At 36.8% G+C, this 18,932-nt stretch overlaps 1 protein-coding gene across 2 annotated transcripts; it reads right to left on the bottom strand.

Annotated features, from left to right (window-relative positions):
* Nucleotides 1-436: 436 nt before the first annotated feature.
* LOC106139127 (lethal(3)malignant brain tumor-like protein 3) lies at nt 437-17,056 on the bottom strand. 2 transcript variants are annotated; one of them, XM_060954959.1, is made up of 13 exons: nt 16,917-17,050; nt 16,408-16,632; nt 15,533-16,330; nt 12,682-14,793; nt 12,240-12,465; nt 8,921-9,060; nt 8,066-8,237; nt 6,632-6,800; nt 4,739-4,810; nt 4,208-4,268; nt 3,339-3,515; nt 2,491-2,640; nt 437-1,856 (listed from the first exon to the last, which is right to left on the bottom strand). In XM_060954959.1, the coding sequence occupies exons 2-13, from the start codon at nt 16,558-16,560 to the stop codon at nt 1,815-1,817; spliced, it is 4,272 nt and encodes a 1,423-aa protein (XP_060810942.1). In that variant the 5' UTR covers nt 16,561-16,632; nt 16,917-17,050; the 3' UTR covers nt 437-1,814. The 2 variants fall into 2 exon arrangements, with proteins under 2 accessions (XP_060810942.1, XP_060810943.1); XM_060954960.1 differs by lacking the exon at nt 16,408-16,632 and having other exon boundaries at nt 16,917-17,056.
* Nucleotides 17,057-18,932: the final 1,876 nt, after the last annotated feature.

The following is an 18,932-nucleotide window of genomic DNA, read 5'->3' as shown; positions in this document are numbered from 1 at the left end:
CAAAGACAAAGAGAATGTAATCACTGTATGTAAATTGATTCTTTAGTAAATAGGGATTGAAAATTAAACAGGCCTTTTAGGCATCGTTAAGGAGTAACATAGGGGCTACTTTCAAAGAGTATATAACCACTGTTTTTAGCTACCAGTTTTCTGGAAATTCTACAGGAGAGAACGGGGTTTCGCTAAAAAATTTTTTTTTTTTTGTAAATTAACCGTTTGGTTTGTTTTTTTTCCAGAGAAATTGCTTTTTTAAACATCTTTTTTTGATATTCACCAACCCAACTTCAAAATGTTTTTACGAACTTTGTTCATTGAACCCAGTGTTTACACTCTTTGACAGAACTTAGGAACTGGAAATTAGGATTACTTGAAAGAAAAAAGAATGATTTTTTTGTGTATGGAAATAAAATACTAAAAATTGATTTATTTTCCAATTTTATTATTACGGAACAACAGTTTAGAATAGTATACGCCGTTAAAATGGCATCTCCTTATTAATTAACCAGCTTTGTGTAAAAACTTACAATACCAATATCTCACTTTGTACATGGCCACTTGAAAACTTATTAGCCTGCATTCAGTACATTTATTTACAGAATAATGCAAATATTTCATATAGATTATAATCAGGAACCCAAATATTAACAATGCTAAAGAAGCCAAGATTCATAGCGAATGAATGACTATATAATAAAATAGAAAAATATATCAACATTTGGTATTAATAAAAACTAGAGAAAATTATTATTTGTATTGCAAATCGAATGCAATAATATTTTAATATTTAATGATGATGATAAAAATGATTGAATAAAGCATTGATTTGCCATATTGCCAAACAAACTTGCTATAATTCTAATTCCATTGTCACAAGAAATTTTATTAAGAAAAGGTATATTAGTGGCATCTCCTTATGTACTGCAAACAAATAGTGCAACTTAAAAATGAGAAACTTAAAATAATGAGCTTGACATGTATAATAAATACTAAATTGCACTAACATTCTTACAATATTATTTACAACTTAAGATATACTAAAATCGAACAATACTTAGACAACAATAAACTTTGGCATCCAATGCCTATTTACAAGTGGAGTACACAATTTATAAACATTTAATTTATCTTTCCATCTACAGATATGATTTCATAGAACCAATTACATGAAAATACAAATTTTGTAAAAAAAAAATATTACTGACACAAAATAGAATCGCTTAGTCACAACCACAGCATTTAAAGCATGATTTACACATAATTCATTTTGTGCTAATTTTGATATTGCTCAACTCAATTAAAAAATTTAGATTCACTTATTCATGACGTCAATCAATTTGTATTGTCAAGTGAAAATTGACTCTGCACTCCACAAAATAAGCCTAACTATGTACACAGAGAGATTGACTAAACTCATAACTAGATAAAAAAATAATGCTTCTCAAAATGTGGATATAATTCACAAACATTATATTTAATGACTTGTAATGTGAGCAAAATGTACACTCTTACACAGCACCACGTTTTGGGGGTAGTAAGTACAAAACTCTCTGATCACTGTCAAAAGTTAGAAATCTCATTGTCTATGCCTAAAAGAAAATATAGTCCTGGTGAAGATACCAATACCAAAAAGAGAGGTATTCACTGACAGATAATGTCCGCACATTGATATAACATTTCATAGATCTGCAATGGCACTACAGACACTTAACACAGTTATTCACTATTAACACACAATACGCAGAGATCGTCCGAATTTAACTATGAAAAACTTGAACACTTTAGAGTAGAATGGCCGCGACGGCGTCGGCCGATGATCACGTGGCAGTCTCCCTTAGCTGCCGTACTGCTGAGTATATCTGCAAGCAATATTGTCATTTGAACATCTTGTTTTTCATAATTTTTATTTACCATAAACATTGGATTCTGCTGGTAGGCACTGGGCTAGCAACCTGTCACTGTTTGAATGTCAATTCCATTATGAAGTCAAACAGCTGTATTTGGACTCATAGATGAAAGGCGTGTTTGAAACTGCTGGCTCTGTCTACTCGGCAAGGAAATGGACATGTAAATATATATGTATTGTTGTTATCTCAGTTGAATCCACCCTAAAGAAGAGCCCGAAGTGCGCCTGTGACGAGTTTATGGATTAAGCAAGTCAGGTTTTAACACAATTCCTGTCTGCTTTTTTTGATGATGAAAGTGGGCACCTCGTATTATGATCAGTGACCCCTTAACACAATGAATTTTATACATTCATGTGTGGAATTATACTATCAAAAACAACCTCTTAAAAATTAAGTCTCAAAGCTTAGATTTTCTGCGTAAAATGTTGTGAGATCAATTTATTACATGGATAAAGTCTGTTAATTTGTTTTGTCCCTATTTAAAGTACCCTCTGTGTTTGGTTATCATTATATCATTACATAAAATCTTACAAGTTTTAAACAAATAGATCGACTTGAAAAAGATAATGTATAGAGTTGGGTGTACCTTGACGGCCGGCCCCAGCCGCAGCCGCAGCCCCGTCACCAGCTCCTCGCAGGACGCCATGAGCAGCTCGGCGCCCGCCAGCCGCGCCGCCCGCGCCCCGCGCCCCGCCGCGGCGCCCGCTATCCGCCCCACTAGCGCCACTACGTCATTCTGGAATGTTTACATATTATTATGATTATGTGCCGTGTGGTTCCCGGCACTTATAAAAATAGAATAGGACCACTCCATCTCGCTCCAATGGGTGGCGACGATCGACCGAGGTCACAGGATGACTAATGTACCGGTTTCATGTTTATAGGTAATATTTGCATACCAATGTGTGATCATCATATCATCATCACGAACCTTAACCGACCGTTTTTCAAAGTATCATATCACATTTTTTTTTTATTTTAGGGAATAAGAGAATAATTATTTTGGGCATCATTGAAGCCTTCAAGGATGAATAATTTTTCCGGTTTTTGTTTTCACATTTTCCATTATTTCTTTGCTCCTTACCTATAGTTACAGCGTGATATTATACAGTCTAAAGCCTTCCTCGATAAATGGTCTAATCAACACAAAAATCATTTTTCAATTCGAACCAGTAGTTCCTGAGATTAGCGCGTCCAAACAAACAAACAACTCTCCAGCTTTATAATACACTAGCGACTCGCCCCGGCTTCGCACGGGTGCAAAATTATAAATGTTATTATACATAAAAACCTTCCTCTTGAATCACTCTATCTGTACCAAAAAACCGCATCAAAATCCGTTGCGTAATTTTAAAGATTTAAGCATACAGACAAACGGACTAAAATAGCGACTTTGTTTTATACTATGTAGTGAAGTATAGCTGAATCAATCACCTCCGACCACAAGGTGGGGTCGGCGGCCAGCGCCAGCTCGCTGACGAGCCGCGCGACGTGCGCGCCGCGCGGCGGGGAGCCCTCCTCGCGGCGGGAGGCTGCGCGCGCGCCGCCCGGCCGGGGCGAAGCGCGGTGACGCTTCCAACCGCCGCTTGATAAGGATTCGTCGTCTGACGTCTGTAAATTAATGTTGTTGTGTCAATAATCTGTCAAGCTTTTTTATTTGTCCCGTGTGCTTCCCGGTACAAATAAAAAAAAAATTCTCTAATAAACAATTCACTAATTCCAATTTATATTTTGTTAATGTACCAAATAAACGATTTTTCTTTCTTTCTTTCTTTAAAAAAGAATAGGACCACTCCATCTCGTTCCCATGGATGTCGTAAAAGGATTGGCTTATAAACTCGGGATTCTTCTTTTAGGCGATGCGTTAGCAACCTGTCACTATTTGAATCTCAATTCCATCGTAAAGCCAAGCAGCTGAACGTGGCCTATCAGTCTTTTCAAGACTGTTAGCTCTGTCTACCCCGAAAGGGATATAGACTTGATTATATATTATGTATGTATCTATTAAGCTGTATATAGCCATTGTCAAAGCATATGTCGCGGGGCCATTATAAGACATAACATAATATACATATAATCACGTCTATATACCTTTGCTGAGTAGACAGCCAACAGTCATCAAAAGACTGAAAGGCCACGATGTTGGCCTTTATGGAAAATGAACTAGTGGCATTAAGTTCACTTCACAACTTTTAAGTGCATAAATTTTAAATAAATACATATTCGTGCTAACAAAACGAACAAATCGAACGAATCTAATATATGTATTCAATGAAAAAAAACAAAAACGTCTTTGTACTTACTGGATCATTCTTTGTAACTTTCTCTACCCTCTTGTGTTTCGGAGGTCTCCCTCGTTGTGGTCTGAAAAGATAATTAATTACATATATTTAACGTGATTAGACAAGATTTTGTATGATATTGATTAATTAGTTTCAATAATTCACAAATCTTTTGTTTTCAAAACAATAATATTTGCACAATAATAATTGAAGAAGGTATCATTTATATTCAATTTTAAAAATAAATATATTTTAATCTATTCACACTACTACTACGTTTACTGGGCATAACGATTCCATAACATGTGAAGAAGTAGCGGCGGAACAAACTACACTGCAGCATTTTCACTGGACGTCAATTTACAAATATACATACATATAGTCACGTCATATCATATATGTAGATCTCTAAAATCTAAGTCGTGGACGAATGCACATTGTCTACAAGTCGTTTGAAAAAACAAGCACTCTAGCAACGCACTCTGAACATGATTTGGATAGTATAACAGGTGGAAGTGTACACAAATTATGAATAAAGTACATTTTACTTACTTTTCTTTGGCTGAATCACTGGTGGGTGTGCTTGTGTGTATGGAGTGTGATTTCATCGGCTTTGGTATGGCCCTGGAAATAAATAAACGTTAATATATCTTTGTTACTCTGTAGCGGGAGCGATGTTTTGGCTCGACCGCCACCACCAGGCTAGGTGTGAGGCCTGGGGAACCGCGGCTCCGACGATGTTGTGTCGGAGGTGGTATATATAGCCCCAATCTGTGAAATCTTTGCTTGCGCGATTTAGGTTTTCCTCCTATATGTATATGAGTTGAAACTACTTAATATTTTTCATATTAAATTTTTTTCGTGTACTGAATACTAATATGTTTAAGTGTTAATATATATTAATTTAAAACTGCTATTAATATTTTTCATATTGAAATTTCGTTGAGCGTTAAATGTGAAATCGTTCGGACGGATAATGTGCACTATTAAATATTTTTTAACAGAACTAATATATTAGTATTATAGTCTAAGATCCGGCTGCAAAATCACCACGTTCATCGCGTAGTTAATCAAACTCACATTTTAACATACATTTATGAATAGGATAATACATAGATAATAGGGTGCCAGTCAATAAGTGGCCGCAAGTAATTTTAATTAAATTAATGTTAATTAATTTTCCAAAAAAAATTTCGTTCACTTGTTTTTTAAATAAAATATCATCCACATCATAGAAATGTATGTAAAGAATTCGAAAATCAATGGGTGCCGTTACACACTCGGCCGCAACTACTACGCAGCCAGGTGTAAACAGGTAATATTTTGGTCTATTTATACGTTCATGTCGTACACGCATGTTTTTTATATCAAATTAAAGCTAATTTTTTTTTAAATATGATGATATATCGCTGCCTGTGAATAAATGGCCGCAAATTAAGGTTGCTAGCTGTTAAAAACTCGAGGTATCCGAGATAAAGTGAAAGAGAGTTAGCGCGTAACGCCACTTCTTAGACAAGGATGGCGAGTACCAGCTGTGCGAGTATTTGAAGCCATTGCGCACGCGTCAATAGATTGGGTTCTCAGCCAGCGATGCAAACAGTAATACGAACGACTTTACATTTACTCCAAAATTATAATTAAGTAATTAAAATTCTGCAAAAAAAAATGAAAATAAGAAAATATTTATTTCATAATAAAACATTGTTTATTGATCAAGTAAAAATGAAAAAAGCGTACTTATAAAGAATAGAATTTTTATTGCACTGTTGAGAACCCTATCTATACGCGTGCGCAATGGCTTCAAATACTCGCACAGCTGGTACTCGCCATCCTTGTCTAACAAGTGGCGTTACGCGCTAACTCTCTTTCACTTTATCTCGGATACCTCGAGTTTTTAACAGCTAGCAACCCTAATTTGCGGCCATTTATTCACAGGCAGCGATATATCATCATATTAAAAAAAATTAGCTTTAATTTGATATAAAAAACATGCGTGTACGACATGAACGTATAAATAGACCAAAATATTACCTGTTTACACCTGGCTGCGTAGTAGTTGCGGCCGAGTGTGTAACGGCACCCATTGATTTTCGAATTCTTTACATACATTTCTATGATGTGGATGATATTTTATTTAAAAAACAAGGGAACGAATTTTTTTTTGGAAAATTAATTAACATTAATTTAATTAAAATTACTTGCGGCCACTTATTGACTGGCACCCTATTATCTATGTATTATCCTATTCATAAATGTATGTTAAAATGTGAGTTTGATTAACTACGCGATGAACGTAGTGATTTTGCAGCCGGATCTCGTACTATTAGCTATTAATAAAATTTATTCGAATATATTAGTAAAAAAATATATTAGTAATATTTATTCTGCTAACTAATATAACGAAGACGTCTACTCTGTGTGTGTGTGTGTGTGTGTGTGTGTTACCTGCGGAGCGCGTCGGCGGGCTGCAGGCGGTCGGGCGGCGGCGCGCGGCGCGTGTAGTAGGGGCACGAGGACGCGGCCGCGTGCTGCTTGTGGGCGCCGCCGCGCGCCGACCCCAGGCCGCGGCACCCGCCCACGCCGCACGGCCCGCAGATCTGCAGCTCCTCCTCCGCTGGTGGTGGTGGAAACAGAGGAATTAGTATGACAGAAAGAGGGCCCGAGATCTGCACCTCTTTGACAAAGGAATTTACATGTGTATGAAGAAATAGTTGACACCAGTAAAGTCCAATTCTTAGTGCCATGTGATTCCTGAAACTTAATAGGGACACTCCATTACATTCCCATGGCTGTCGTAGAAGGCGACTAAGGGATAAGCATATTGCATATTGACATCGCCCGGCGGCCTCGGCGCACGAGGCGTTGTCGGAGGAGGAGAAGGAGGAGAAGAAGGAGGATTCTGCTGTGAGGTCGTTTCTTCCGAACTTTTTCAAAGACAAGTGGCAAACAAATATTGGGGTACCACTCTGCATTAACTGTTTTTTGATCCTCTAAAACAATTGTCGCGTAATGGCCTCTCCTTCCGAAGAACGAAGCCACCATTTTTTTTCCCACACTTCGACCTCTCTTCACTTTTGTGGGCAACTCCTCGAACGGAAACACCCACTGGGCCGACTGCCTTTTAGTTTTTGGATCGTAACAATAAATTCAGCTTTCGTCACCCGTAAGTATGTCGAATACGGCATTAGAGTCACCTCTGTTAAATTTTTCAATCATATCACGGCACCAATTAACACGACGGAGTTTTTGGGCCTCAGTCAAATTATGGGGTATCCACCGGGCACAAAGCTTCCTGACCTCTAAATGTTCATGGAGGATTTTGTAGATTTGGCTCATACCAATGCCTAGACTTGTCCGAATCTGCTGATAGGTAACTCTTTTGTCAGCCTCTATCATACGCCGCACAACACTGATGTTTCCTTCAGTCGTCGCCGTAGAAGGCCGTCCCTCACGCAGATCATCGGTGAGATTAAACCGACAACGCTTAAATTCATTGAACCAGTTGTAAATAGTGGCACGAGATGGGGCTTCATTATGGAAGGCCAATCGAAGTCTATTGTAACTTTCTTGTTGAATGTAATAATGACAATTGAATGAAATTTTTACTCATTATTATTGCTAAAGAGTTCCATTTTTGAAATCCAAATTCATTTTTTTATTATATAAATAACAAATGGCCAGTTCTAAAAACTTTCAGTGTCGCCCTCGTACACTCAATTGACAACCTACATTTCAGCCGCAATAGTTAATTAACTTACTTAGTGAAGTTTCTACGGAAGAGATGCAAGTCTTAGTTGTTCTTTAGAGGTCATCAGACCAGCCTCAAGATACACTTTACTTAACAACCATTTACATATAGCCGCAATATAATTAACTTACTCAGTGGCGGTTCTAAAGGATGTCCAGTCTTCAGACACCAGCCCACGGGATGCAGGTCAGGAGAGTCATCGTCCATCCAGGTGGAGAGGTCGTCGGGCCACCCGTCGAAGGTCACGCGCAATTGATGACCCTTGATTTCGCTGATGGTAGCCACGCGGATCAGGAATGGCACCTTTAACAATGAGGAAGATTGTTAAAATTTGTTTAAGAGTTACAGATTCGATCTCACATTTGCCATCTCTTAACAGCACAGCCTTTATTGGACTCCCAACAAGATCACTATTAGTGTCCTCCTGGCTTTTGGCTTTTTGGTCCCGGTTGCATCCTTAACCTCAACTTCTCTCTCCTTTAAGTGAGTCAGGTTATTAGTGCCGTGTGGTTCCCGGCACCAATACAAAAAAGAATAGGACCACTCCATTTCTTACCCGTGGATGTTGTAAAAGGCGACTAAGGGATATGCTTATAAAATTGGGATTCTTTTTTATTTCGGCGATGGGCTAGCAACCTGTCACTATTTGAATCTCAACTCTATCATTATGCCAAACAGCTGAATGTGGCCTGTCAGTCTTTTCAAGACTGTTGGCTCTGTCTATATACATATATATATGTACGTATGTATGTGTAAATATAGTAAACAGTACAATGCAACGCAGAAGTTTAAAATCACGACGAAATACTAGTTTTTAGCACCCGTGGGAATTAGTCTCTCTTACTAAACTTGTGCTGAAACAAAAATACTTTTCTCTTTAAAATATTTGTGGATGAAGCGAAGGAAGTATGCAGAGATCGTGGCAAGTGGAAAAAGGTAGTCTCTGCCTACCCCTCCGGGAAAGAGACGTGATTTTATGTACTGACCCTCGGGTCGACGACCTCCAGCTTCATGCCGGCCTTGAACCCGTTGGGCGCGCGCGGCTTGAAGGCGCGCGGCGGCGCCGGCGCCGACCCCGTCTCCGACAGGTAGCTCTCCCACGAGAACTGCTCTGGATCCTTGTAGACTGGAACAAAGTGTTACAATTCAAATTCAAAAATTTTATTCATTATTATGGGATACTTCATCTATAATATATAATATATTTAAACAAGCAATTCTTGTATAAATATAATCAGGATCTCGGAAACGGCTCCAACGATTTTCATGAATGTTACAGATTAGGGGCTTTTCGGCTCAAGGAATCGATTTATCAAGGTCCTAGGTTCGAGAAAAGCTCGGTTCCCAAGATATATAAACATTTTAAAAACCGCGTTTTAATAAACTATATCAGCGCCATCTCTGGTCAACCGGGTACTATCACTTAACTTTTGGTTTCACAACATTGGTTCAAAATTACTTAAAACTAAGTTTACTGCCGCTTCCAAAGCGTCAGTGCAGAACAAGCTGCACTGCAGCATTTTCTTCAACAACGTCAACTTCAATTACATGTTACAATTTATATTTCGAAAGGAGCCTCTTATGGAGTGTTCGCTTCAGTGTGAGTCTTTTTTGAGAAGAACAAAATAGAATGTTAGCAAAAGCAGAAGTAGACTAAAAAAATTAAAAAGTAACACACTGGAATCTCCCTAGTGATAACATTATAAAAAAATAGTATTTTATTGTCATGTGTTGGCAATACTGATTTGGCTTTTGACGTTGGGTTAGCCGCGTTTTTTAGTGTCAATAAAAACAAGGGAATTCGAGCTACAAGTTGTATTATGTTTTATTGTAATTTAAAGAAAGGACTGAGAAAGGAATTTTCATTGTATAATTTAGTACGTTAACAGTTGTCTTCGCAGACTGGCTGGAAGAACACTTTACGGAAGATTAGGGAATCTTTGGGACACCGATACAAATATTAAACTTGAACAAGTTACACGCTATAAAAATTCTCGTCACATTAGCTTATATTCTTGTAGATAAAGGAGCCTTCTCTCATTCTCGGTTGAAACATAAATACACGAAATTATTCAAGTATAGATCCAATAAAACTAACTGCTAATAGATATATAACAAAACATTAAAATATCAATGAAATAAATAAACGTGAGCAGCAGACGATTGGACCAAACAGATATAAAAGAGAAGTTTGTATTTATACATGTTATTTATTCACAGCAGAATAAAAACTAACCTGTTAAATTCATATATATCTTCAATTTCACCTGTGCAAGCGCGCATCAATCTCACAACATTAGATACGTATTCTCCGTTACAAAATTGAACAAAATGTGAATGCTCGATTAAATTACAGATAATGACGAGGGCAGAGATACCGGCCGACGCATAAACAATAAAATGTGTGTATATGCAGTTAGCTATGTTTCTTTGTTTGTAATACCTTTATTGGACAGAAATTTACATAGTTACAAGTAATAGTACATAGTTATACATAAATATAATCACGTCTATATCCCTTGCGGGTTGGAAAGAGCCAACAGTCTTAAAAATACTGATTGGCCACGTTCAGTTGTTTGGCTTAATGATAGAATTGAGATTCAAATAGTGACAGGTTGCAAGCCCATCGCCTAAAAGAAGAATCCCAAGTTCATAAGCTATCCCTTAGTCGCCTTTTACGACATCCGTGGGAACGAGTTGGAGAGGTCCTATTCTTTTCTTAAATTGGTGCCGGGAACCACACGGCACACATAGTTATAAAATAAATAAATCACTTTCAATGGCGGATTTAGCTTAATGAAGGGATCTCTTCCATTCAACGGGCAAAATATAAAGGAACTAGATAATAAAGTACATACATAAAATAACCAAATGGCACGTCGCTGTATTATCTAAACTAATATTTTGAAGCTGAAGAGTCTGTTTGTTTGTTTGAACGCGCTAATTTCAGGAACTACTGGTTGGAATTGAAAAAATCATTTTGCGTTGAATAAACCATTTATCGAAGAAGGCTTTAGGCTATATAACATCACGCTGCAACTATAAAGAGCAAAAGAAATAATGGGAAATGTTAAAAAAAGGGGAAAATTATTCATCCTTGAGGGCTTCAATGATGCCCAAAATAATTATTCCACGCGGACGAAGTCGCGGGCACAGCTAGTAAGTTATGCTTCTAATAAACATAAAACGCAGACCTAGGTCTATTACACTTTCCTGACTGTATTCTATGAGTTTAATACATAAATAGCATATTAAATGTGTGAAGAAATTAACCTACATTCGCTACACTTCACTTATCCAATTACATATTTTGATTACGGTAATCAGTAAATGAAAGTAACTCTCAAACGGTACCGCTACGTTAATCACGAGGTTTAATTTTTTCGTAGGTACATAAATTAAGAGTGCATAACAATATAATACGATTACTATATCATGTGAACAAAATAATAATAAAAAAAAACAATTGGGGATGTACAGTCGGCTTAGAAGATACCTGTGCCTCCTCCCCTTGAGTGGTTTTGCGGGAGATGGTCCAGGTATCGCTTACACCCACGGTATATGAATTTTATAAATAGCCAGTTCTATCGTGTATTTCGGGAAAGTACTTCGTCGGACTTTCCAAGTTATATTTCAGTTTCTCTCACTCAATAGTTTAGGATTTATATTGTCTGTCAGTCACTCACTCATCACTTTATTGGGAAATTTTATATTGATCAACTGAATTCGGTAAAAAATAATGTCAGCGAGTCAACATCACAATATACCTATGTATATGCTCATTTTAAATTAAAGATGTTCCCTATTTATTTAAATATGGAACATCTATAATTTAAAATTTAAAATTGATTGAATCACACGCACGTTGCAATGACATTCTGAACGACTGTTTGTAACAGCGAGATAAATTGGTGTCCTCATTTTGTTGTAGAGAACCTAAGAACGTCCGATAATGATTTATTAACTTATACTAGTTTCGATAGGCGAGGTTGGTTGGTCATTAGACGTAAATTGATTTGTTTGCAGTTTCAACTTTAAAAACTTATTTTTCTGTTAAAAGAATAGAAAAATTTATGACGTATATGAGATTCCAGCAGAGTATATTATATCCTCCAGATGCAAAAAAATATGTAGGCAATAGCTGAAAATATGCTATGACAGTAAATTAAATAATTAAATAAATAAATATATACGGGACAAATTACACAGATTGAGTTAGCCTCAAAGTAAATTCGAGACTTGTGAAACAAGATACTAACTCAACGATACTATATTTTATAATAAATACTTATTATAGATACTTACAGTTTGGAGGCGTCAAAGAGTAGCCGTTCTCCTCGGCCCAGCCCACGGGGTGTATGTAGGGCGAGGTGGGGTCAGCCCAGAAGTCGTACATCTCGTCCCAGCTGTCGAAGTTGATCAGCAGGCGGCCCTCCATCACGTCGGTGACCGTGGCCACGCACACCAGATCGTTCTTTCGGTCTTCGGCCTCCAGCTTCATGCCGACGCGGAAGCAGTTCGGCTTGAATACCTGTGTGGGTAGAGATTTCGTTTAAGTCAGTATAATAATATTTGGTTGTGTTATTTAATAATAAAAAAATTATATATCTAATTTATTTTTGTTGATAATGATCTTATTGGCAAATTTAATAGCAATTGATTATTATTGTTCTATGAAAGTAAACCAATTTGTATAAAATTATTTTGTAACAGTCTAAAAAGTAACGAATTAAAAAAATATAATTACCGTATTAGTGATATGTGAAAACAGGGCCTTCGGCGCGGCGATAGCTCTTATCTGCTTCAGGTACATCGGCCAGGAGAATGAAGATGCAGTGTAGTTAGCCGGGGGCTTCAAAGACCTCCCGTTCTTCTCGCACCACCCCGGAGGGAATATGTCAATTGAGTCTGCATTCACCCAGTAGTCATACAGATCAGGGTACCCGTCGAAGTGGAGCCGCATGCGGTAGCCCTGGACCTCGGCGACGGAAACCACGCAAAAGATCGACGGGTGCTGGGGATCGATTGCCTCTAGACGCATCCCCACTTTAAAACCGTTCCGGTTCGGATTCGGAAACGGATCTTTAAATACTTTACACGGAACAGCCTTCGCCTTACAAATGTCAAGGTACCGCATCCAAGAGAACCCATTTTTACCGCACATCCACGGATATTTCTCATTTACAATCAGATCTTCCATCTTCACTTCATCGGTTTGAGTGTCGGCGGGCGTAGAGTCGTAATGCCTTAACATGAGTTTGTCTTCCTTACTGTCCCAAAACATGTCAGATTCAGAAAGGTGTTTTTTCATAAATATCTTCTTCAGCCTATTTTTCTTTTTAGTCATCTCAGCTTTTTCTATAACCTTCCTTTTCTGTATAGCTTTTTGCACATCACTTTGGCATGCAGAACTGCAGAAATTAGGGGTTATGAATTCGGCCGCCATGCCGTGGCATCCGCAGCCGTCGCAGCGATACATATCTTCTGGAGATGTTCGCTTTTTATTGGTATTATTCCTTTCCGCGCGCTGCTTTAATGGTGTTTGATATTTGGCAGAAGGATTTACCAAAAGTTCCTCTTGATCACTATTCTCAATTAAATCAATGATTCCAAACTCATTAGTTTGGAATTGCAAGTTACTGCCTTGCAATACAGCTACACCATTGCTCCAGAGCAGTCCTGGAGGATCTTCCTCAGAAATCCCATCTGACATTTCTTTCAGATAACTGTTTTCTTTCTTCAAATCTCCCTTCTGGTAGTATGCATCGTGATCATTGTTATCCATAGTCTCACTTTTTACATCTTTATAATCTTCTGTATCTGAATCATCCATATTATCTTTAGTTTCCAAGTCTTTGTCTAGCTTTTCATCACAAAACAGTGAAGGGACACGATGGTCATCATTATTATCAGATTCTTCATGTTTTTCTGCCTTCCTAGATGGCATTGTCAGTTTCACAGTCTTACTATTCAAGTTTTCATTACAGAGAGAAATACGTCGTTTAATGTTAGCATTTGCGGTTTTCTTCTCGCTGTTGTCAGAATTTGATCGCCGTAAGATGGCCGGCGCTGGGATCGTACCGGGCGCTACATCTCTATCGTGCAAACTTCTGTTTAGTAAACTTTTACCCTTTTCTGGTATAGAAAGAGTGAAAGACTGTTCGCGGGTTTGTCCACAATCATCATCAGCTATTGACACTGTATAAACATCTTCATTCATAGCAGAGTTGGTCTCTGGAATTGACAGTGTGTATTCGCCTATCGCACCAGTAGGTTCAGCTCTGGAGCCTGATATCGAGAAAGTAAATGCTTTGTCATTTTTAGGGCTCTGAGGTACAGAGCTGTCTTTACCATTTGCATTGATTTTAGGTAAAGGCTGCAGCGGTGGCATATCTGAACCCTCCATTGATGCAGAATCCCTCATTACTGTGATGCTTCCCTGCGGATCATTTTGAATCTGCCCGTTAGCAATTTGGAGATTGATAAACGGGCCTTTTGAGGCTGGTAATGTTACAGGCAAGATAAACTTGGTGTTTTGTATCTTTGGCATGTTCATAGGAGTCAGAAATAGCTTCTGATTATTTGAAGAAACATTGGTTTGATTGTTTGATATAAGTATTGACTGATTCTCTGTGTTTTTGTTCGCAGGCTTTTTGACTGAACCTAAGTATGCTATGGCCTGTTTTCCTTGGTTTCCAGGAGCGATACTGACTGGTACCATCATTTTATCATTGGATTTGGGCTTTTGTATGACAATAGGTTGGGTAGGGTTGACTGGGGCTAAAATTGACGATTTGTTCGTCTGCACTTTTGGAGCAATATTGGGTTTAGATATTACAATGTTGGAGCTGTTGTTTACCTGAAAGAGGAAATCAACAATGTATTCACTAATTAAATGCTAAATGTGTCTTCTCTAAATAAAATATTTGTTTAAAACAGAAATTAAAATCATTATGTTGTATTGCCAAAGTTGGCTAGTAGCATTCTGATGAAACCTATGGAAATTTCATTCAAATTATACCAAATTAGTTTTTTGCTGGCTAACTTTAAAAAGTTCTTCGGATTCAGTTAAAGAAGATAGTCATATTCTTTTGCTATTCACATGTTACGGAAGATAAAAACTACTTTCAGCAACAAAATGTCTTTTTTGTGAAATACTATTTATTATATGGTTGAATTTTTAAATTTGATGGTATCCATTATGTAACATTAAGTACAAATAAATGTTTATGCCATTTATTTGAAACAATGGATACCATTTGACTTTCTAGAATATTATTTTCTCATACTTATATTAAAATGCCCTTTTGTTTCACTTGGATTGTCTTACAGAATTAGGATAACAAGTAGGTATATTTTCTAATTTAGAAATATTTCTGCACATATCAGGATGGGAATATTTGGGATGCTTGCTCAGTGACCTTTGGAGTCTTAGATGTTTCAAACTTATTAAGTTACAATGATCGCTGCCATTGTACATTATATGAAACAACAGAGATAAAATAAAGTTATGTTGCGCAATTTAGTACCTATATAATGCAATTTAAAATTTAAATGTTTAAAATCAGTTAATATTTAAGGAAAATATTAATACTTACAGGTCTCCTTACAATAATTTGTGGTGGGTTTCCACTGGTGCTGGCCTGGCTGATGACTTCTGTGCTAGTCACAGGTTTCAAGCCAGTGGGTGTCTGGATGTAAACCATGTGAGGCACTGTCCTCGTAGCTCCACGCAACTGAACTGCACCAGAGCTAACTGTGTTCGGCAGAGCCAATTGAATAGAGTTGTTATTTGAATTTGGAATCTGTACAACAGCTGGACTCGGCCCTACTTGCACTTGAGACACTGTTGTTTGGTTATTCAACTTAACCTGCACAGAGGAATCGGGCATCTGCAGCTGTGTTGAACTAGACACAGTCATATCAGATGTCCCATCCATGTTAGTTGGACGAGGATTGGTACCCATGTGTACATGAATTATGGAGCTGTGTAGTGGCTGACTGGTGTTTTGCAAAATAGGCATAGAGGGCAGTGATGGTGCTGCTAGTTGGATGTTCTGGCTTCCAGGGAGTTGGAGAGGCACATTAATGGTTTCTCCTGCTGGTAACTGGACAGGCACATTAGTCGTTCCTGACACCTGCAGGGGGAGACTAACCGGTGCTATCTGTAATGGTACACTGCTTGTCGGTCCAGATAATTGAACAGGAACATTTATATTGGAATTTGAACCTGGGATTTGCACAGGAACATGTACAGTTGACAAAAGAGGATAACCTGCATTGTTAGCATGAATTTTCATAGGAGCTATGGAGTGGGTGACTAAATTGTGAGTTATGGGCATGGAGCTTTGAGGGGCCTGCACCGAGGACACGATCATGCTGCTTGATATCGGCGCCTGAAAAATATTTTTAATGTCAAAAATATTTAATACACTGCATATAAATGTGTAAAATTTCAGTTATTAAAACTCACGCGTAAAGTATTCAGTAAGACATTGTGCTGGGAACTATACTGCGAAAGATTAGTGGTGACCGAGCCACTAGCAGATTTCAATAATCTTTTCTTCAAAATTTCGGTTTTTGGATCATCAAAGTTTTGAAGTGAATTACATTGTTGTCTCTCCATTTCTCGATGTCAAGAGTGTTATTAAATTCATTACAAATACTGTTTTAACTTTTATAATTCATCACAGATGACCTGTAATGCAATATACAAAAATAAAATATTGCGAAGTGAATAATCATTGCAAGACTTTTGTCGAAAAATATCTCACTTGAGTTATGACTTGAAGTTCCACACTTCTTAGTTATAAAATGAATTCAGAGATAAAAATTTATATGTCTGAATAATAATTATATAAATTATGTTCGCTGTTATTTTTCTTTCGCGAGATCGTTCATATCATTTTGCAGCTACTTTTACAGAAACACCACAACCTTCTACCAAAAAGTTCATGAAACACACAAATCAAAATTTCATACCTGCATTTTAAGGTATCAAACGGGAGATGAAATCTTCAGGCTTCGATTTTAATACTATCACATTATGAACATATTGAAAATCTCTAAAGAAAAATAAATAAGTTCACTAAAGCGACGATATTTACTTGCCTAGAACAACTGGTAATAATTTTGACAACATTGCCAAAACGCTATTGGAGTTTATTATGTTGGTACTCTCTAAGATTTTAACCAATCAACAACCGCAGTTTAGGTTATGATTTTTTTCCCGCCCGATTATTATACTGAAAGTAGCTGACTGAAGGAAGCAAGTTTGTTTTATGTATTTCAGAACTTTATAATAAGTGAATTTTCTTTGGGGGTCTTATAACCAAATTGTTATTTATTTAATTTATTCTTAATATTTATTTTACAGATTTATTGAAAATCTGAGTGAACAGGAAGTGACGCTTGGATTTTACTGCTAACATATATAGTTTAGTTTACTAATATAATTTTTATTTATATATTCAAAAATATATAAATAAATAATAATATAAGTACAAAAATATTTTTATTATATGTATATGCATAATAACAGCGCCATCTATCATAAGCTTGCTTACTATGATTTTAATAACTAGAGACGTTTTATTTGTGGATGATGATTTTAGAAGGCGATTAAATAGACACGACAAAGCACATCGTCCGTACGAACGATACCGTAACTGATGCTCGATGAAAATTTCACATGATAAAAATTAATACTAGTTTTAAATAATATGTATATTAACCTTAACATAACAGTAATCAGTAGCACACAACGTCTATAACGTAACGAACAATTTTGTAACACTTGACGAAACTTTAATATGAAACATAGCAGTTTGAAGTAATATCTTGTCACAAAATAAATATTAGGTTAAAAAATAATAGCATATATTTCGCCATGCGTTATTCACATAACGCGTGGCAAAATATACCCATTATGAACACGCGTATTTCTCATGCGAGTAAGAGGATCTTTGTCAATTCTTTTTTTTCAGATTGCTGTGAAAGTTTGATGAATATTAAGATTTTCTTAATATCAATCATATTATTTGGGTCTTTATCTAAAAGAAACAAAGAACAAGCCATAATATAATATAGCATACCGTAGCTATGGTATAATTTATAAGCATAACTTTCTTTCGCATTGTTTTACTAATAACTATTTAAAGCAAAATATATACAAGCATTATCATGTTTAGGCGTACAATATAAAGGATAAATATATTTAAACAAAACAATATCAAACCTCACCTATTCTTGTTTGCATTGGCAGTCTGAAGCTCCGCTCATCCTATTTTGTATGGTCACAAGAAATAGATAACCCTAACCTAGATAGATTTGTAAATCCTATATTTTTTGGTGTGGGAAGCTACCGCCGTAAAACATTTTTTTAAAACCTCTGACATACCTTGTAGAAGTTGTAGCTTCAATACACCAAAAATCATTTATACCTTAGCCTTATTCAGAAAAAAATCCTAATTAGTCTCTTAAGAACGTTGATTAAAACTTCAGCTGTTATTCATAAAATCAGATAAACATCTCTTATTTTTTAACCCTGGCACTGGCAACATCGTGGTAGTTTTTAACTTTAGTGGTAGTTATCTGGCTGTAGAAGTAGGTAATCAAAGTATTGTTATTGGGATCGCGCCTTGCCTAATAAACTTTTACTCGAGAACGCGTAAATTCCTAAATATATAAGAGATCTATATTAATTGTACATTGACGTCCGATGAAAATGCTGTAGTTTGTTCCGCCGCTTCATCTACACATGCGCATTAGAGGTAGTAGTTATAATTAGATTTAAGTGATGTGTCGTCAATAAGTGATACATTGTATTCAATTTTGAAAATAAATCTATTCTATTCCATTCAGTAGAAACACGAAACGAAAGACAAGTTACGAAAAATGTAAACAAAACGCGCCTTATTCATTGAGACGCCAGATGTGAGAGAAATGGCGTAGCGCAGCGGTAGTGACTAGTGAGCTTCTTTGTGATACCGAAGGTCC

This window comes from Amyelois transitella, chromosome 5, assembly GCF_032362555.1.
Source record: "Amyelois transitella isolate CPQ chromosome 5, ilAmyTran1.1, whole genome shotgun sequence".
NCBI classification, from domain to species: Eukaryota; Metazoa; Arthropoda; class Insecta; order Lepidoptera; family Pyralidae; genus Amyelois; species Amyelois transitella.
The sequence above is the reverse complement of the archived record's forward strand: the minus strand, read 5'-3'. Positions and strand labels throughout refer to the sequence as shown.

What these genes read in the sequence shown, in the direction of transcription:
- LOC106139127 (XM_060954959.1), bottom strand. Translation starts at nt 16,560, where the DNA reads ATGGAGAGACAACAATGTAATTCACTTCAAAACTTTGATGATCCAAAA. An exon ending in TTTCACATATCACTAATACG is followed by an intron (nt 12,466 to 12,681) that starts GTAATTATATTT and finishes CTACCCACACAG; the next exon opens with GTATTCAAGCCGAACTGCTT. An exon ending in CCCGCCGACGCGCTCCGCAG is followed by an intron (nt 4,811 to 6,631) that starts GTAACACACACA and finishes ATTTATTTCCAG; the next exon opens with GGCCATACCAAAGCCGATGA.